General features: G+C 41.2%; 4 protein-coding genes and 1 pseudogene across 5 annotated transcripts; 2 read left to right on the top strand and 3 right to left on the bottom strand.

Moving 5' to 3' along the window:
* Positions 1-488: 488 nt before the first annotated feature.
* LOC116589253 (histone H2B type 1-A) lies at positions 489-7939 on the top strand. Of its 2 annotated transcripts, XM_032341281.1 has the most exons (2): positions 489-494; positions 7698-7939. In XM_032341281.1, exons 1-2 carry the CDS (start codon positions 492-494, stop codon positions 7935-7937), a joined length of 243 nt encoding a protein of 80 aa, XP_032197172.1. In that variant the 5' UTR covers positions 489-491; the 3' UTR covers positions 7938-7939. The 2 variants fall into 2 exon arrangements, with proteins under 2 accessions (XP_032197172.1, XP_032197171.1); XM_032341280.1 differs by lacking the exon at positions 489-494 and having other exon boundaries at positions 7539-7939.
* On the bottom strand, positions 6893-7303 carry LOC116589252 (histone H2A type 1-H-like). Its single transcript, XM_032341278.1, has one exon. The coding sequence runs from the start codon at positions 7301-7303 to the stop codon at positions 6908-6910; it is 396 nt and encodes a 131-aa protein (XP_032197169.1). The 3' UTR covers positions 6893-6907.
* A 3887-nt stretch (positions 7940-11826) lies between the features above and the next one.
* LOC116589444 lies at positions 11827-13246 on the bottom strand (annotated as a pseudogene).
* A 5383-nt stretch (positions 13247-18629) lies between these two features.
* LOC116587868 (histone H2B type 1-A) lies at positions 18630-19043 on the bottom strand. Its single transcript, XM_032338385.1, has one exon. It carries the CDS (start codon positions 19026-19028, stop codon positions 18645-18647), a length of 384 nt encoding a protein of 127 aa, XP_032194276.1. The 5' UTR covers positions 19029-19043; the 3' UTR covers positions 18630-18644.
* A 302-nt stretch (positions 19044-19345) lies between these two features.
* Positions 19346-19741, top strand: LOC116587867 (histone H2A type 1-A). Its single transcript, XM_032338384.1, has one exon. It carries the CDS (start codon positions 19346-19348, stop codon positions 19739-19741), a length of 396 nt encoding a protein of 131 aa, XP_032194275.1.
* Positions 19742-20608: the final 867 nt, after the last annotated feature.

Here is a 20608-nt window from a genome sequence, read left to right as displayed (position 1 = left end):
AGCTCCCAGGTCGGCCAGCTCGTGTCCACCTTCACCCCCACGGGCTCCCCGCTTGCCAGCCCCGGAGGAAACACGGTGCATCTACTCTCAGCCTGGCCTACTTGCTTCTTCCCACCTTCAAAAACAGGGAACAGAAATAAGAGCACTTCAGGCACAACTAAAGGGAAGGATCCTCCGGCCACTGCACTGGGGCATGTTCTGATTGGCTGAGGTCATCTAGGCAACTGTCCAACCAGAGAGTGGAACGGGGCTGTTTGGCTTTGACCTACAATCTGTTATTACCGTTCGTCCAATCAGACATGACTATGTCAAACTTATTTGAATACACGGACTGTAAAGGAGCCCCTTACTCCAAGTCCCGGAAAGCCATCAGTCTTTGTTAGAGACCGAGTCATGTTCCTGTGGTTGATCGTCTAAGGGGTTTTCCTGAGTCTCTAGGGAAGGCGGTGAGAATGTGAGGACCGTAAACAGGAGTTTTGTTGTTGGGCGAGATGGTAAAGCAGCGTGGTCCTGAAGTTCAGCAATGGTCCTGGGCGTTGTTTCTCCTGGGGAACCTGGGCGATTGGTGGAGACACCTTCTTCTGCGGTCCTGCGGACCTGTTGGGCAGTCTCACTGGAAGCAGAGGCTTTCTTCAGACCTTGAAGTTTTCAGCAGATGGCTATTTCCTGTGTGATGTCCACCAAGGACACCAGCTGGAAGTGAGAATTAATAAACACTCAATAATTCGGTTTTGAAATGTCCTGTAAATGAAATCCTACCGTATTTTTACTCTGCAGAATTCCGCAGAGCTACATTCAGGTCGTTGCATGTGTCAGTAGCTCTGCCTTTTTGTTGCTCCATAGTATTCCGTGGTAGGGATAAATAACAGCTGTTTAACATTCACCTTTTAAAGGACATCCTAGCTTTTCCAACTATTACGGATTAAACAAAAATAAACCACCAAAACCCTGCTGTGAACACAGAGGTCTTTGTGTAAACGTCAGTTTTCATTTCACTGGGATGAGTGCTCTGTACCGGGAGTATGGCATCATATGGTAATACCTTTCGCATTTTAAGAAATTCCTTTCGTAATTTAAGTCACTGCCAAGAAATTTGCCAAAGTGACGATAACATTTTTTCTCACTAGCAATGTATGAGACATGGAATTTCTCTACATTTATGCCAGCAATCAATGTCACTATTCTTTATTTTAGTTGCCTCATAGGTATATATTGATATCTCATCAGAGTCTTAATTTGCATATCCCTAGTGGTTATTAATGTTAATGTTTATTAATTTCTGTGAAATGTCCCTTAGTGATTTTGCCCATTTTTTAAATGGGATAGTTTTTGTTTTTGTTTGTTTGTTTGTTTTTTACTATTGAGCTTGGAAAAGTTTTTATATATTCTAAATGTAGATTTGTCATATTTATAGTTTGCAGATATATTCTTTATGTCTATAGCTTGTCGTTTTAATTTTTTCAGGACTCTCAAAAAACAAACATTTTTGCTTTTGATGACATTTACCAATTTTTTTCTCTCCTGGATGGTTTTGGTTTCATGTTTAAGAACTTTTTGTGTAGCTCTAGATCCCAAAGATTTGTCTTCCTTTCTAAAAGGTTCATGGTTTTACATTTTATAGTTGAATCTACCATCAGGTTTAAGTGAATTTTTGTGAAAGGTGTGAGGCTTAGGTTGAGTTTCCTACTTTTGCCTATTGGTCTGGCATCGTTTGTTTAAAACGTTATTTTTCCTCCCTTAAATTTCTTTATCATCAGTGTCAAAAGCTAGGTAGCCCTACTTGTGTGGGACTATTTGTGGGTTCTCTGTTTTGGTCCATTAATCTATTTATCTATCCTTTTCCTATTACCACACAGTCTTGATCACCACAATATATAATAAGCTTTGAAACTGGGAAGAGTGATTCCTCCCACTTTATTCTTTCTTTTCAAAACTGTTTGATATTACAGTTCTTTTACATTTCAGTTATTAAGTTTTAGGAGTTTTGGTTTTGGTTTTTTATTTTGTTTTGTTTTGTAGGGTCTTTGTGATTTTCCACATGGACAATCCCATCATCTTCAAATAAGAGCTTTATTTATTCTTTTCAAATCCATGTGCCTTTAATTTCTTTTGTGCTCTATGAAAGACTTCAGAAGTTGAATGTAATGGTGATAATGAATATCTTTGCCTTGTTCCTGATCTTATGGGGAAGCACTCTCTTTTCATTAATATGATGTTATCTATTGGATACTTGTAGAGGTCCTTTATCACACTCAGAAAATTCTATTACTACTCTGTTGAGAGTTTTTAGTCAGGAAAGGATAGTGAATTTCGTCAAACATTTTCTCTGCATTCATTACTATGGTTATAGTGTTCTTCTTTATACCGTCAATATGGTAGGTTACATTAATTTTGAATATTGAGCCTGTCTTGCATTCCTTGATCTTTATACACTGTTGGACTTGTTTGCTATTATTGTTTCTTTCGTATGTTCATAGGGATATTGATTTGTAGTTTTATTTTATACTGTTTTTCTATGATTTTAGTATTGAGCTAATTTTAGAATCATAAATTGAGTTTGGAATTATTTTTTCTTTGATTTTTCTGGAAGAGATTGTATAAAAATCAGTGCTTTTCTTCTTTAAACATTTGGTAGAATTCTTCAGTGAAACCATCTAGGTCTATAGATCTTATCTGAGTGAAGGTTTTTGTTATTATTTCCATTTCTTTAAATTTATAAGAATATTCCATTTTTCTAATTTGTCTTGGATGAATTCTTCTAGTTTGTGGTTGCCTGCAGTATTCCCTTATTATCATTTTAATGATCTCTTATATACCCGTTTTATTTCTGAGATTTGTAATTTCTCTCTTTTATTGTCAGTCTTGATAGAGTTTTTCAATTGTATTGATTTTTTTAAAAAACATTGTTGCCATAGTTTTTCTATTTTTTTTTTTAAAGATTTTATTTATTCATTTGACAGACAGAGATCACAAGTAGGCAGAGAGGCAGGCAGAGAGAGAGGAAGGGAAGCAGGCTCCCTGCTGAGCAGAGAGCCCGATGTGGGGCTTGATCCCAGGACCCTGGGATCATGACCTGAACCGAAGGCAGAGGCTTTAACCTACTGAGCCACCCAGGCGCCCCTTCTATTTTTTTTGTTTGTTTTTAATCTCATTGAGTTCTCTCTCTCTCTCTCTTTTTTTTTTTTTTTTTGATTGATTGATTTTAAAGAGAGAGAGAACAAGAGCAGGAGGGACAGAGGGAGAGGGAGAGGAAAAACTCAAGCAGACTCCGTGCTGAGCATGGAGCCCAACTCGGGACTGGATCTCTTTGACTCTTGAGATTACGACCTGAGCTAAAACCAAGAGTCAGATGCTTAACTGACTGTGCCACTCAGGTGCCCTCCCTGAGTTCTTTTCTTATCTTTCTTTCTTCTTGCATTGAACTTATTTTGCTCTTCTTTTTCTATACCTTTATGTGGAAGTTTGTAGTAATGATTTGAGAACTTTCTCCTCTTCCAGTATGACCATTTAGTGCTAGATTTCCCTCTCAGTATGACTTCAACTGCATCCTATAAAAATTTTTTTAATTAATTAATTTATTTATTTGACAGGATGAGGGACACAAGCAAGGGGAGTAGGAGAGGGAGAAGCAGGCTTTCCGCTTAGCAGAGAGCCCAATATGGGGCTCGATCCCAGGACCCTGGAATCATGACCTGAGCCAAAGGCAGACGCTTAACAACTGAGCCACCCAGGTGCCCCCCAAAATTTTTTAAGTAAACTTTATTTTGAGGTATTGTAGATTCACATGCAATTGTAAAAAAATATTACAGAAACCGTGTAGCATTTACTCAGTTTCCCCAAAATGTACATCTTGCAAAACTTGGTACAGTTTTGTACAACCAGGATGTTGACATTGAGATAATGAACATGGCAATCTGTAATGGCGAGGATCCCTCATATTTTCCTTTTTATAGCACAGACACTTCTCTGTCACCCACACTCCTCTTGGGCCACTAATACAGTTTCTGTTTCTTTATGTCATTTCAAGAATGTTATGTAAAATGAATTATATAGTAGGTAATCTTTTGGAGTTTTGTTTTTTAAAAAATAGACTTTGTGGGCATCTGGGTGGCTTAGTTGTTAAGCATCTGCCTTCCACTCAAGTCATGATCTCAGGGTCCTGGGATGGAGTCCCACATTCACCTCCTTGCTCGTGGGGAGTCTGCTTCTCCCACTATCCCTCCCCGCCTCATGATCTCTCTCTCACACACTCTCTCAAATAAATAAATCTTTTAAAAAATAAAAATTTACTTTATTTTTAAAGGCAGTTTCAAGTTGACAGAAAAATTGAGTAGAAAGTGCATATACCGGGGTGCCAGGGTGGCTCAGTAGGTTAAAGCCTCTGCCTTCTGCTCAGGTCATGATCTCAGGGTCATGGGATCAAGCCCCGCATTGGGCTCTCTGCTCAGTGGGGAGCCTGCTTCCTCCTCTCTCTCTGCCTGCCTCTCTGCCTACTTGTGATCTGTCAAATAAATGAATAAAATCTTTTTTTAAAAAAAGTGCATATACCTAATATACTTCCTCTGCCACTGTGTTAGTGTGGCACATTTTTTACAATTAATGATTCTCTATTGGTATATTATTATTCATGAAAATCCATAATTTACATTAGCATTCACTCTGTGTTGTGCTGTTAGTTCTGTGGGTTTTGACTACTGCATAATGTCATGTACCCACCATATAGTATTACAGAGAATGGTTTCCTTGTCCTAAAGATCTTCCATGCTTCATCTCTTCCACCAAAGCCTGACAACCACTGGTCTTTCTTACTATTCTTATAGTTTTGCCTTTCCCAGGATGTTATTAGACTAATGTAGTACATCATCTTTTCAGACGGGCTCCTTCACTTAGCAGTATGCTTTGAAGATTCCTGCTACCTTTTCATGGCTTGATAGCTCATTTCTTTTTATCACTGAATAAAACTTCCTTGTATGGATGTACCATAGTTTATTTATCCAGTCATCTATTGAACTGAATTGTGAATAAAACTGCTATAAACATTTGGGAGGTATACATATACATACACACACACACACACACACACACACACACACATAATCTTAGATAGACATATCACAATTGCTGGATCAAATAGTAAGCTAATGTTTACTTTTTATAACCAACTGTGTTTTTCAAAGTGGCTGTCCCATTTTTCACTACAACCAGTACTGTAATGTTGTACCGTTACTTCAGCTCCTAGCCAGCATTTGGTGGTGTCAGTGTTTTGGATTTTAGTCATTGAGGTCAGTGTATAATGGCATCTCATTGTGGTTTTAATTTTAAATTACCTAATGACATATGATATTGAACCCCTTTTCATGTGCTTATTTGCCATCTGTATATCCTTTTTGGTGAAATGTCCATTTATGTTTTCATCCATTTTCTAAATGGATTGTTGACTAGTTTCTTACTGTTAAGTTTTGGGAGTTCTTTATATATCCTAAGTACTAGTCCTTTGTAAAATATGTGCTTTGCAGCTATTTTCTTTGAGTCTATAACTTGTCTTTGCATTCTCTTAAAAGAGAATATTAGTTTCTTTTGGCTGCTATAACAAATCACAAACTGGGGGTTTAAAACAGAAGTTTATTCTTGTATATTTCTGGCAGGAAGAAGTCAAATTCAAGTGTAATAGAACTGGTTCCTTCTGGGTGCTTAGGGAGAGAATTTGTCCCATGCTTCCCTCCTCTTTTCTGGTGGCTTCCAGGAATCTTTAGTGTCCCTTGGTTTGTAGCCATATCACTTCTAACAACTGCCTTCGACTTTCACATTATCTTCCCTTCTCTGTGTCTTCTCTTTGGTTTCTTATAACCAGTTATTACTGGATTTAGGCCCTACCTGGGCCCTTAAGATAATACAAGATCCTAAATTGCCCAGAAAGAACACAGACAGCAGCCTAGAATCTAAGCAGAACCTGAATGGCTGCGATTAAGGAAAATCAAAAGAAAGGTGTTAGGAATAAAATTACTTATATCATGTAGGATTTAATTTGTCTGTGATAACAAAGAGAGAGGAGATTCATCTGGGGAATCCCAAATTTTCCTGCTAGATTTTAAAGAGAAAATGGTCAGAGATCTAATAATATTGTTATATTCCAGTGAAGGCAACAAATTTGGTTCTTATTTCCAGCATTGTGTTATTTGGGTGCCATTCTTATATGATGGTAATATATTATTGGTTGATTAACATACTGGTGAGTTTAGTTGGACTGTGTAAGAATGTATATTTAAGATGGGAAGGTAGTCACATGTCAGTTTTATTTCTACTAGGTAGAATGTTCAATGTGGTCCAGTTCTGATAAATTTCAGGATTTTAGAGGACTCATGGGGCAAGAGATGAAACCATAAGTGACAGACCAGCCTATCTCACTGCCCTCTTATGGATTCTTGGAGCAGCGGGTGGAATTGGGTTAATGACCTCAAGTTGCTGAGTCACAATGTTCTGATAATCCACAAAGGCTCAAAAGACCAATCATACCCCTTGTTTGGTGCTAAGTTTGTTGCTGTCACAACAGCCCTAATCTAAGTTTGCTCCTTTGCCAAGGAGAGGCACTTCTGCCCCCAAGAGCCTGCCAGATGGCTACTCTGTGTCCTCTGGAGGGCTAAAACAGTTCCGTTGGAAAAGTCACTGCACGTTAAGGCAAACTGCTTCAGAGGTCTCGGTCACCATTAACTAGATAGTTTTCCACGTCCTGTTAAAAAGAGTTGTGGTCAACTAAATCCTTATTTATTGCAGGTGAATCCATTACTGTTCTTTGTTAACTTTTTTGTAAATCTAAGCTCTTTCTCAGAAAATGTGAGTGGCTCTGGAAAGAGTTTTTGGTTCAGTTTGGGTTTGTTTTCACTCGCGAAGCTTTACTGCTTCTGAGGTATTACTTGGACTGGACTTTATGAGGGTGGCTCTCGGTCTTCTTGGGCAGCAGCACGGCCTGGATGTTGGGCAGCACGCCGCCCTGCGCGATGGTGACGCGGCCCAGCAGCTTGTTGAGCTCCTCGTCGTTGCGGATGGCCAGCTGCAGGTGGCGCGGGATGATGCGCGTCTTCTTGTTGTCGCGCGCCGCGTTGCCCGCCAGCTCCAGGATCTCGGCCGTCAGGTACTCGAGCACGGCCGCCAGGTACACGGGCGCGCCGGCCCCGACCCGCTCCGAGTAGTTGCCCTTGCGCAGCAGGCGGTGCACGCGGCCCACGGGGAACTGCAGACCCGCCCGCGACGAGCGTGTCTTGGCCTTGGCGCGCGCCTTGCCCCCCTGCTTGCCCCCACCTGCCATTGCTTAGGAACACCTGTGTGATAACGGAGGGAATTTCCGTTAGGCCAGGCACCAGGCCTATTTATCTGATTGGCTATTAGTCTACCAATGAGAGGATGTTCCTGGAATCACCAAATTCAAAAACACGCCACTACCCATTGACCAATCGGATGCTGGCCGCCCAACGCGTCATTGGGCGCTGCGCCTATAAATACCACACTTGGCTTCTCCAAGTGCCAGTCGTTGGCCACATTGGAGCTATTTACCAGCCATGCCAGAGCTGACTTCGAAAGGCACTACCATTTCCAAGAAAGGTTTCAAGAAAGCAGTAACAAAAACTCAGAGAAAAGAAGGGAAAAAGCGTAAGAGATGCCGCAAAGAGAGCTATTCCATTTACATCTATAAGGTACTGAAGCAGGTGCACCCCGACACGGGCATCTCGTCCAAGGCCATGAGCATCATGAACTCGTTCGTCAACGACATCTTCGAGCGCATCGCGGGCGAGGCGTCCCGCCTGGCGCACTACAACAAGCGCTCGACCATCACGTCCAGGGAGATCCAGACGGCCGTGCGCCTGCTGCTGCCCGGGGAGCTGGCCAAGCACGCCGTGTCCGAGGGCACCAAGGCCGTCACCAAGTACACCAGCTCCAAGTAAAATGACTCCAGTCACTAGACAAGCTTTAGAACCCAAAGGCTCTTTTAAGAGCCACCCACACTTTCCAAAAGACTGTAGGCTCGTCTTAGTTGTAATGTATGTGGGTAGGTGTTCTGACTTGGAAACTGCTGGTGTAACAAGCAAATAGATTTCTTGGTCCATTTTTCCAAGTTCACTTTGCTCACACAATATCTTTTGAGAAATAATGAGGTCTCACTGGAGTGGTTGCATGACTATCTTAGTACTAAACACCTAACTGGATTCTTTATGCATTTACAGCATTTTCAGTGAGACTTTATATCTAGGTGAAGAAATTCAGAGAAGGGAATCCTTTGAACAGAAAAAAATTCCAGTAATCCCGTGTCCTCAGGGAGATCCTTCCATGGGCCATGAGAGCCATAAGGAATATGGCTTCCCTTTATTTAAAAAATATTAGTTTTAAGTACTTTATATCAGATAACAGTGAAAGCCTGGAGCTGTGGACAGACTTTACAGACCTTAAGACTGTCTAGTATGGGAGCATTAGTTACAAATGTTTTGCTTCCTCTTTACATTGGCTATGATGTGTGAAAAAATTCTTTGTGTCAGGCTAGCTGCCCATAAGCTGCTGATATTTGAGGCCCAAAGCCCAGAATTTCTTGGTCTGATTTTATCTGAACATTTATTGTGGTTTCTAAACTGGGCTATATATCAAGAGCAGGTTGACAGGAATGTGGACACTTTGCCCTGCCAACTAATTCACACTGGAGCCCGATAATTGGCTAACCCCAATCAACTGGCAAACGAGGAACATTAATGAATTCACTTTTTTTGCATCATTTATTACAAGTTATAATAGGGCCACTTGTTTTTTATATTGTGATTGGATCATTAAATTGTGTTTGTACCATGTACTTCTGGGCTCAATACCATGATGTTCCAAATCGGGTCATACAGAATTTATCAAAATAGGATGCCCGGTAATCACAGCAGAGGACTTTAGGTACAAGATCTAATCTGCCATAATTATCTGGACTCCTCTGAGAGAGCCCACAAGCATTTTAAAAAATCAGTGAAAAAGGCCATGGAAATTGACAAAAAAAAAAAAAAAAGGACTCAAATTATTATGACTACTTCCCAGAAACCTGTGGTTCAGCTAGAATCCTCAGTTTGACTCTTAATTTCTAGTTTCTTCCTTTTCTAGAAAGATGTAATATATATACATCTTCTTTATAAGAAATAAAAATAAAAAAACAAACTGAAATGCCATTTAGTTGAATATGTATAGTAAAAATTCATAGGAAAAAAGTGTCACATGCCCTTGCAGAACCTCTGAATGCCTTAGCCAGGAGTCCTTGAAGGAGGTAATAGATGGAACCTCTATGCCACATTGTTTGGGAAGGGGGCATCATCTCCAGTCAGGGGTCCCAGCTGCCCTAATAAGACCTTATAAAACAGCAGATATCTGCACAGCTTCCAAATCCTGATCAACTCGAGTTGAGAAGTTTTGATTTTCAGGCTGGTTCTTTCCCTTAGCAGCATGTATTTAAGATTTACCCATTTTTGTTATGTGGATTACTTACTATCTTGGTTCTTTTTACCACTGAATAACTCTATTGTATGGATAGACCAACTGTGCTTGGTCTAAACATCTATGGCAGACTCACAGATCTCTATCTGCAGTCTAGGGCTCTCCTTGAATTCCATTTACATATTTCAAGGGATCTACGTTGCTTCCACTTTTTAGCCATTGTAAGTAAAGTTGTAAGTATTTGTGTGCAGGTTTTATGTTGACATAACTTTTGAAACAGTTGGGTAAAAATTACCAGGAGCACAATTGCTGGGCTGTATGTTTTGCTTTATAAGGAACTGTTAAACTGTCTTCCAAAGCAGCTGTGCCGCTCAGCATTCTCACAAGCAGGGACTGAATGAGAATTCTTGTTGTCCCAAACCCTCATCAGTATTGGCAATGTCATGTTTTGGATTTAGCCATTCTAATAATAGGTGTGTGTAATAGCTCATTGTTTTTTAATTTGCATTTCCCTAATAACCGTTATGTTGAGGATCTTTTGAAATGCTTATTTACCATCTGTAGATCTTTTTGGTGAGATGTCTGTCCAGATCTTTTGCCTATTTTTTAATTGGGTTGATTTTCTTGCTGTTGAGTTTCAGGCATTTCTTAAAATATAGTCTAGGTACAAGTCCTTTATCATATAGATGATTTGCAAATATTTTCTCCATCTGCGGTCTGTCTTTTCATTCTCTTACGCAGGGTCTTTAGCAGAGCATACATTTTTAATTTCAAAAAGCCCAACAGAAATATAATGCAAGACACAAACATTGGCCATATATGTCACTTTAAACTTTCCAGCAGCCACATTTAAAGTAGAAAAAGGAAATTAGTTAAATTATGTTTAATCAAATATTTTAGTTAATCCAATATACCAAAAATGTATAATTTCAACATGTAATAAAGATAAAATTATGATAATTTTCATTTTAAAGAATTAGATCTATGAAATCCAATGTGTATTTTATACTTATAGCATGTCTTAGTTCAGACTTGCAACATTTCAAGTGCTCAGTAACTACGTATGGCTAGTGACTAGCATATTGGACACTAAACCCACTCTACGTAGCCTATACCACACTCCTTGCTCTAAACACCTATGGCAGACTCACAGATTTATATCTGCAGTCTAGGGCTCCCCTTGAATTCCAAACCAGTAAATTCAACTGCTTTCTCAACGTCACCATTCTGACATTAACAGCCACCTCAAAATTCTCTCCACAAGGGTTTGCAGTCTCTCTTGACAAGTGTTTTCAATTTTACGGTTCATGGTAGCCATGGTGCCATCCCATTCACATGGTTGTCCAAGCCAGAGATGTGATATTTTTTCCTTGTTAGTTCTTTTGTTCAGTCTCCACTTCAATCTATCTACAAGATATATCGATTTTATTTCCCATATATTTTTGTTATCTGGCTACTTTTCCCCATCTCCACTGCTGCCATTTTTGTCCAGTCCCTGTCATCTATCTCACACCTAAATTACTGTCCCTAGCTAGCCTCACTGTTCTTAATCTTGTTTCCATAAAATCCATTCTCCATTCAGTTGGCAGAGTAATCTTAAATGAGAAAAATTTTTGTTTTCACTAACCATTAACTGAAATTTAGCATTCTTTTCAGTTATGAATACTACGTAGCAAACAGACCAGTCACATTAGCCATACCTGTGGCTTTGTTGCCAATGGAAATCACAGCCATATTCCTAGCTCTTAACCATGATTACCGATCGCTCAAAATATTAATACCCATGAGAACCTCAAAATATTATCATTGTTATTTGCTATTTCAAGTGCAAATTTAAAAGCACTATTAAATATAATTATTAAATATTAAATATAAATATTAAAATATTACTCTATCAAACATTTTTAAAATATTTTGAAAACTGTTTCAATCTGGCATTATTTTATTATTAAAGCTCATATTTGGGGGCACCTGGGTGGTGGAGTTGGTTAAGCATCCAACTGTTGGTATTGGCTCAGGTCATAATCTGGGGTCCTGAGATCAAGCCCCATGTCAGTCTCCACATTCAGCGTGGAGTCTGCTTAAGACACTCCTACTCCTTCTGCCCACCTCAGGCTTCACATGGCCCTCCATTCTGCATCTCTATGTCTGCGATGACCTCCTCCTTTCCCTTATAAGGGTACCTTAAATCCAGATTGATCTCATCTCAAGATTCTTAATTACCTCTTAATGATACCCTATTTCCAAACACATTCATAGGTATGAGGGGTTAAGACTTGTATATATCCTTTAACAGAACAAAACTGAACCCATGACACATCACAAACTAACAAATTGCTCCTAAGGTTTAGCTTAACATTGATGCACACAAAATTTCCATCATTCTATCTGGGCTGAAGTGATTGATTGATTGATTGATTGACTAATGAATGGGGAAAATAACTCTGTTTTGTCTGGTATTGGCAAGCATCCAGTCTCAGAACCCCTAGATTGTTTCTTGGTGCCAGTGGGCTTGGTGACCTTGAGAATGGTGAAGTATGTGGTCTGACTCAGGGACTGGCACTCGTCCACTGTGATGATGTTCCTGATCTGGGCATCTGTAAAGCAGGAGGGCAGGTATAGGACATCTTATGGTGTTTCTCTGAGTAGCTATGCTTTCAGACGTGGTGGCAGCAGTCTTGCTGGATAACTAATGGTCCTCTCCATCTTCATCTTGGTCACCATGCCAAACACAATCCACCCTCAGATGGCGACAATGCTGGTAAAGGGGCATTTCTTGTCAATGTAGGCAGCCTCAGTGGCCTCCTTAGGCACCTTGAAACCCAGACCGATGTTCTTATAGTATCATGGGAGCTTCTCCTTGCCAGTTTCTCCAAGAAGGACCTTCTTAGTTTGAAAGATTTTTGGCTGTTGTGAGTAGGCATGCTCACTCTGAATGTCTACTGTCTTCCTGGTCACCGGAGGAAAAGCTGGACTGCAGTAATTTAGACTAAATTATAGACCACAGAAAGCCTTTTTGGGGCACCTAATTATCTCCCTCATTCATAACTAATTGAAACCTTCTGTTTACGTCTACCTCACTCTAGGAGAAAGGAAACACAAGAAGAGTAAGCACCTCCTCGGTCTTGTCCTTTTACACACACACGTTCATTCATTGAGCAAATATTTGAAGACCAGAGGAAAAAGAAACACAATTTTAAAATCTTTTTTGGAACACAAAGAGTAACAACAAAATGCAGCCACTTTCTCTGACTGGCCTCCACTCAAGGAAGAGCAATGCGGGCCTGCCGGGGCAGTAGAGTGAGGACTTACGTTGGTCTGGCTCATTGTGGCCCCTCTCCCCAGGAGGGTTTCCCTTGCCCCACATACCTCACGGTCCCATCCGAGATGGGACTGGGAAGTTTCTCTTTTGACTTGCACCATCAGAGGTCTTTCTGCTGTTCTGGATTCAGAGAAATTATGATAGCTTGAGGGCAATGGCAGCATCCAGGTCTCTCAATGGGCTTGGGTGCTCTGTTTTCCAGCCCTCACCTTCCTGGCACTCCTTATGTTTTCTGCTCTGTGGCCTAACAACACCACAGCCCTAGAATTAGGGAGAGAGAGGGAAGACCTTCCCTACTTCCAGGGCAAATCCCAACAGGTAGTTATTGCTGGTAATGTCGGGGTGGAGTAAACAGCTAGAGGGGCTTAGGGAGGGGTGCACCTTCAGGATCTGCTCTCCCCAGTTCCCAACCCCAACCTCACTGTATTTAAAGCCAAGTGGTAGCTCTGCTGCGACCCTTTCCTCAGAAAATTCCATCATGCCTGTCCTATGTTACTCAGGGACTGAGGTGCCGGCAACAGGCAGACAGGACCCTTCTTAAAGCATATTTTAAAAACCTGAAACAATAACAGGAACCCCTGTGTTTTCACTGCTTTCCTGTGGATGGTTTTGGACTAAAGCTTTGCTCTTAACTTGTCTAACATTAAAAGTCTTCGGAGATCGCAAACCCTTTCCACCGTCCTTTGTGCCATCAAGGTCCCTAAAGCTGGGTTCTTGGCCTGCAAGTTCGATCTAAGGAAAGACAGTTTCACCAATGGCTTTGCTTTTCTTTTTTTTTTTTTTTTTAAAGATTTTATTTATTTGACAGGGAGAGATCACAAGTAGGCAGAGAGGCAGGCAGAGAGAGAGAGAGGAGGAAGCAGGCTCCCCGCTGAGCAGAGAGCCCGATGCCGGACTCGATCCCAGGACCCTGAGATCATGACCTGAGCCGAAGGCAGCGGCTTAACCCACTGAGCCACCCAGGCGCCCCGGCTTTGCTTTTCTAATAATAAACATTTCCAGTTTCCTATTGGAGAATGAAGAAATTCATATCTTTCAGCAACTCTTACATATCAGTGAGAATTCAGAATATTTGTGAATATGTGGGAATGAGGGGGAGCATGACTTAGAGGAAAAAAAGGTAGTGTAACTGCTTACATTAATCAGAACGCATAAATACAGGCAGTTCTTGAGGTAGTATAAAATCTTAAAATGATGATGCAAAGCAATCTTAATAATCAGTGGGAAAAATCATGATTACTAAATAATTTCTACATTTTTATCCAGATATTTAAAAATTTCCTTAACTGACTGCTATGATTATAGAGGGAAGTGAAAAAAAATATTTAGGACATTGTGCTTTAAAATATTAAAACCATTAAAGAATTAAAGTGTCATTCCTTTTTTAAAAGCTTCGCGAAAATAGTTGGACATGCTTGCCTTCTCGTCATCATATAACTTAGGGTACACCGAGCTTCTTTTCTACACCTTGGTGAAGGGTCAGGCTCTTTCTAAATTCGTGTCAGCTTCCACCATTTTATTCTTTGTATTTTCAGTGTTGTGAAATATCTTTGAGAATTCCTGTACTATGAAGTGTTTTGCCGGAGCCACTTTCTCTGGAACATCTTCATCCTTTTCGACACAAACATATTCCGATTTATGTCCATGAGTTCACCTTCCCCGAGTTCCTCTGGTCATGTAGCTAGTCTCTGGATAGCGCCAGCAGTCTCACTGCCAGCTGTTTCTTCTAGAACTCCTTTTATATTCAGTTTGAATTCCACTTCCAGGATAATTATTTTTCTTTTTTTTCTTATACTTTCATCTTGATGGCCAAATCCCTCTTTTGATGAGCAGTTCTTATCATGTACATTTATCACTGGGAGACAAAGTGGCAACTAAAAGTACACATTTCCTATTTGTACATAAACTGAGTAATGTATGCAGTGTCCAGAAACCAACACATTTAAAAAGAAGTGATATGGGACATGTGGGTGGCTCAGTTGGTTAAGCGTCTGCCTTTGGCTCAGGTCATGGTCCCGGGGTCCTGGGACAGAGTCCTGCATCGGGCTCCTTGCTCGGGGGGAGCCTGCTTCTCCCTCTGCCTGCCACTCCCTCTGCTTGTGCTCTTTCTCTCTCTGACAAATAAAATCTTTAAAAATATATATAAATAAAATAAGTGACATGATAGGTCACATGATAGAAAACAATGTACATTTGTTTTCTGTGCAGTGACTTATATGAACTAAAGATCCAATGCTGAAGTTTGTAATTTATGCATCTACTCACTACTGAAATTCATACTGTGTTGTTGGACAACTGGTGTTATTTAACTGAACTGTCATAACTGAAATTCATTTATATCAAAACTGTGCAGTGTGAAAATTTTCTCTGTGAAGTAAGCACCCCATTAAAGAAGCTAGGAAAAATAAAAATAAACTGAGTCGGTGGAAGGCAAAAGGTTAAATAATGAAAAACCTGGGAAAAGTACTTAGGAGAAAGAGAAATGGCCAAACTGTTTTTAAATTTTTCATTACAGTAAAATAATAAATATAAAGGTAAAGAAATAATAAATGAATACATTTAAAAAATGAAAGACTAGCCACTAACTGATGGGGTTTGTAAAAAAATGAGAAAATACAAACAGAAAATTAGGGATAATAAAGGACTTGTAGTTACATGCACGGTGGAGAGAAAATCATTAGAGACCAATTTGCTTGTCCCTAAGAGGATATCTTTAAATGATTTTCTTGTAAAATATATTTTACCAAAACTTATTACAAATTATTAGCAAATCTAAGCAGAATAGGTTCATAAAAGAATAGGGGAAATGGTCAAAGAACTGTCAACTGTAAAAGAGACACCAAGTACCCATTGTTTTGAAAAGGGAATTTTACCAGAATTTTCAAGAAAACAGAATTCCAGTGTATTCAGTTTCAGAGTATTAAAAAGACAGTTATTTTCTAGGGGTACCTGGGTGGCTCAGTCCATTGAGCATCGGACTCTTGGTTTTGGTTCAGGTCATGATCTCAGGGTTGTGGGATTGAGCGCCACATTCAGTGGGAGTTTGGGATTCTCTCTCTCCTTCTCCCCTTCCCCCCAACCCCCACTCGTATGTGTCCGTGCACATGTGCCCACACGTTCTCTCTCTCAAATAAATCTTTAAGGAAAAAGAAGAGCATTATCTTCCATATTATTTTTATGAACTGAATAAAAATTTATACCAAAAGCTGAACACTATTACACACAAAAAAGGAAAATAGAGATTATCTAATTTATAATATTGAAGCATAAATTATAGATGATATATTGGCAACTGGAATTAAGTGAACAACATGATGCCCAAGCGTGGTTTTATGCAGAAATGCAAGGATAACTCAGTATTAGGGAGTTTATTAAAATAACTCATCATAATATGTCTAAAGAAGCATCCCCAGTGATGCTGAAAAAGCATTTTCTAAAACTCAATATCCATTCTTAACTTAGAGTTCTCAGTAAAGTAGACAAAGAAGAATTATTTCTCATTATGATGAAATATATCTAATGAAGAATAGTGCAAAAGGTTCTCCGGCAAAGTGAAGAAAAAAAATGGAATGCCTACTCTCTTCATTTCTATTTAACATCTTTATGAAGTCTGTGAGCCATTGAAATCAGACAGAAGAAAGAAATTAGAAGCAAGCTAATTAAAAGGAGGCAGTAAAATTATTTTCAGATATTATCACCAAAGTGTAAAACCCAACAGAATTTACCAGAAAGCCAACAAGAATTTAAGTCAATTAAGTATAATAGGATATAAAAATGATGCACAAGTCAATACCTTCACATAGAACAATACCTTCACATAGAACAATTAAATGATAGAAGATTTGAATAGGGAAATACACCATTTATAATAAGAGCAGAATGAAAATATCTAGAATTATACTTAATATATGAAGGAAATTGATTTGCCCATACCAGACACATGGTCCCATTCCCTGTAGGTGAATGGCTCAAGCGGTATTTGGGACTAGAATCAGGTTTAGAAAAGAGAGAAGGTGGGGTGTCTGGGTGGCTCAGTGAGTTAAGCATCTGACTTTTGACTTCAGCTCAGGACATGATCCCAGGGTTGGGAGAACCATGTTGTTTCCCTGCTGAGCTGGGAGTCAGCTTGAGATTCTCTCTCCCTCCCCCTCTGTACTTCTCTCTCTCTCTCTCTCTCTCAGAAAAAAAAAAAAAAAAAAAAGGAAAAGTGACAAGGAAATGCTCAGGGAAGGCTTTTCTTGCTCTCAGTCAGAGACCCAGTGAAATAGACTATTTCTTCCTGCTTTTACTTCACCCTGTCTGCATGAACACTTGGGCCTGTAGCCAGCATGACGGTGAAGTCAGGGTGTGGAGAATTGCTGAGGCTATCATGGCGATGGAACCAGGACTTCGGTTATCCCACTCTTGCAATTTCTTTACCTTTGGACATCCTGATTAGTGACATTACTTATTCTATCAGCTCATTCATTTGGTACTTCCTGCTCTTTGCAACCAAAACATAATCTGAGGTAAAAGCTGTGTCAGGCTTGGCACTGTTGGGTGGCACTAAAGTTTATTTAGTGAGAAGAAAACATGTATACACTTCTAAATCATTTTAAAAAGTGCTTTAAATTAAGTCAAGTTGAGGATTCCAGCTAAATCACAGGTCTGCTGGAAGTAATTGATCCCTTCCTTTTAAGGTCATTGAATTCAATCACGTATGGATTTTAGTACTTGGTCTGCTTCTCTGAGAAGAGTCCAGATGATGCAGTGATGCAGGACCCAGACACCATTTATTTTTTTTTTTAAGATTCTTTTTATTTATTTGACAGAGAGAGATCACAAGTAGGCAGAGAGAGGGAGAAGCAGGCCCCCCGCCGAGCAGAGAGCCTGATGCGGGGCTCGATCCCAGGACCCTGGGATCATGACCTGAGCCGAAGGCAGAGGCTCAACCCACTGAGCCACCCAGGCGCCCCAGGACACAGACACCATTTAATGATCAATCCTACGACAGAACAAGTGATCATAGGTGTAGAAAATCAATGTAAAAATGATTCAGTGAAACTTACTGTTTACCAGCTGATTGTGACTAGCCAGGTGAGTTCCAATCTGAAAACCTCATATGCTAACATTTACACATTCAGTGTCAACATGCCCTCTGTGAACGTCTAACATAGAACACCTTGAACCAAGAGATAGCACCTCAAACTCTGCAACTTCAGGGCATCTAGAGTAGTCTATAGGACCAATTATTTCATGCACAGCAGTAAACAGGAAGCAAAATATCATTAATATTCTCCAGAATACCCTAGGGTCTCAAGGGCTCTCCACAGCTTCAGGCCCTTGGCTTCTACTGGGGAAGATTTTTGGACAAAGGCCTGCTACAGGGCCACCTGAGTGGCTCAGTTAAAGCATCTGCCTTCAGCTCAGGTCATAATATCAGGGTCTTGGGAACCAGCCCCATTTCTGGCTGTCCTTGGCCCCCTCCTTCTGCCCTGCAGACTGAGCCAGTCTTCAACATTCCAGTCTTGCTTCTCAGAACTTGCATTACAGAATTTCTTCTATTGAGATGCTCAGGGCTCCCATGGAAAATACCAGTAACCCTAGCATGTAATGTGAATCTTGGCACCATTCGGGACAGTACTCGGGCAACTTCAGTTGCAGGTTTTTCTTTTTACAGCACTATTTAGTCCTCAACTGGCTGAACAAGTCACTGTTCCCAGTAGAACTAGCACTTACTTTCACCGGTTTCCTAAAATTTTTTTAATTCTCAGCTTGCCACGATATAGGGACTGTGCCCGGTCAGCGGAGAGCCCACAGCCCTTCTCCAGGAAATTTAAGTGGCTCTGAAAAGAGCCTTTGGGTTATTTAGGTGAGGACGCTTACTTGGGCTAATTCACTTGGAGCTGGTGTACTTGGTGACAGCCTTGGTGCCCTCGGACACGGCGTGCTTGGCCAGCTCCCCGGGCAGCAGCAGGCGCACGGCCGTCTGGATCTCCCTGGACGTGATGGTCGAGCGCTTGTTGTAGTGCGCCAGGCGGGACGCCTCGCCCGCGATGCGCTCGAAGATGTCCGTTACAAAGGAATTCATGATGCTCATGGCTTTCGAAGAGATGCCGGTGTCAGGGTGCACCTGCTTCAGCACCTTGTAGATGTAAATGGAATAGCTCTCTTTGCGGCATCTCTTGCGCTTCTTTCCTTCTTTCTTCTGAGTTTTAGTTACAGCTTTTTTGAAGCCCTTCTTGGAAATGGTCGTGCCCTTTGAAGTCAGCTCTGGCATGATGAGTGTACGGCTCTATAGCGTTACAGCTCTCCAGTTACAGCTCTAACGGCTCCAGTACGCACCAGGTAAGCGCAGATCACTGGAGGCTGGCGAGAGCAGTATTTATAGGCACAGCTCTGAAGTGACGCGTTGAGCAGACACCGTCTGATTGGTTAGTAGGCAGTGGCGTGAATGTAAATGAGGTGATTCTGGCGAGGCTTTCTGATTGGCTAGATAGCCGTCAGCCAATCAGACAGCAAATCACAACCTACTGTCAGACTATAAATAGGCCCAGTAGGGTCTCTAGCGGTTGGTTTGCTGCAGTGCACTCAGTTATGTCTGGGCGCGGGAAGCAGGGTGGCAAAGCTCGCGCTAAGGCCAAATCCAGGTCATCTAGAGCAGGCCTCCAGTTCCCAGTGGGCCGAATCCACCGTCTGCTCCGAAAGGGCAACTATGCAGAGCGCACTGGGGCTGGTGCACCCGTGTACCTGGCGGCCGTGCTGGAATACCTCACTGCAGAGATTCTAGAGTTGGCTGGCAATGCGTCTCGGGACAACAAGAAGACGCGCATCATCCCGCGCCATTTACAGTTGGCCATCCGCAATGACGAGGAGCTCAACAAGCTTCTGGGCGGTGTGACCATCGCTCAGGGCGGTGTCCTGCCCAACATCCAGGCTGTGCTGCTGCCCAAGAAGACCGAGAGCCACCACCACAAAGTCCAGAGCAAATAGTTAACAAGTCATGAATCCTAGTGAGTGACCTGAACATTTGGTGAAGAAAAACCAAAGGCTCTTTTCAGAGCCACTCAAATGATCAGTGAAGGCTGTGCATAAACTGCCATGTGTGTGAGTTGTCTACATACACGTATATACATGTGCCATAAATCCTGGTAAAAAATCCCCGCATACTAGACCTTTGGTTCTGCTAAAGGGTTCTTCTGAGTTTTAAAGTTAAGGATCAACAAGCCTTCCTGTAAGTGGTTGGTTAGCAAGGAAGATTTTTTTGAGGAGAGAGAATCTGAAGCAGTTTCCATGCTCCGTGTAGATCCCCCTGGAGACTTTAATCTCAGGACCCTAATCATGACCTGAGCAGAAATCAAGAGTCTACCTAACTGACTGAGCCACCACCCAGGCACCCCAGATAGCAAAGTTCAGTCTCCATACTGGAGTCTTTGGGAGAAGGAACTATAATTACTCTTATCTTTGCAACCACCACTTAGTTTCTGAGCTAATGTAAACAGGTGACTTTGACTTACTTTTTAGAGAACTTGCATGTGAGAAAGCATGGGGGAGGGGCAGTGGGACAGCAGGAATCCCAAGCAAGCAAGCTCCACACTCAGCTTGAGCCCCACCTGGGCTTAATCTCCAGACCCTGAGATCATGACCTGAGCCGAAATTGAGGCCCGCGCTCAACACATTGAGCCACCCAGGCACCTGTAGACAGGCAACATTAATGCTAAAATTGAATTAAGGACTATAGTTAAGTGATGATTGGATAAGAACAAACAGGAGGGGGCGCCTGGCTGTCTCAGTCATTAAGCATCAGCCTTCTGCTAGATCTTGATCCCAGGGTCCTGTGATCCAGCCCCCCCCCCTCCG

The sequence above is a fragment of the Mustela erminea genome, chromosome 4, assembly GCF_009829155.1.
Source record: "Mustela erminea isolate mMusErm1 chromosome 4, mMusErm1.Pri, whole genome shotgun sequence".
In the NCBI taxonomy this organism is placed as follows: Eukaryota; Metazoa; Chordata; class Mammalia; order Carnivora; family Mustelidae; genus Mustela; species Mustela erminea.
Note: the sequence above shows the minus strand (reverse complement) of the source record. Positions and strands in the feature narration are given on the sequence as shown.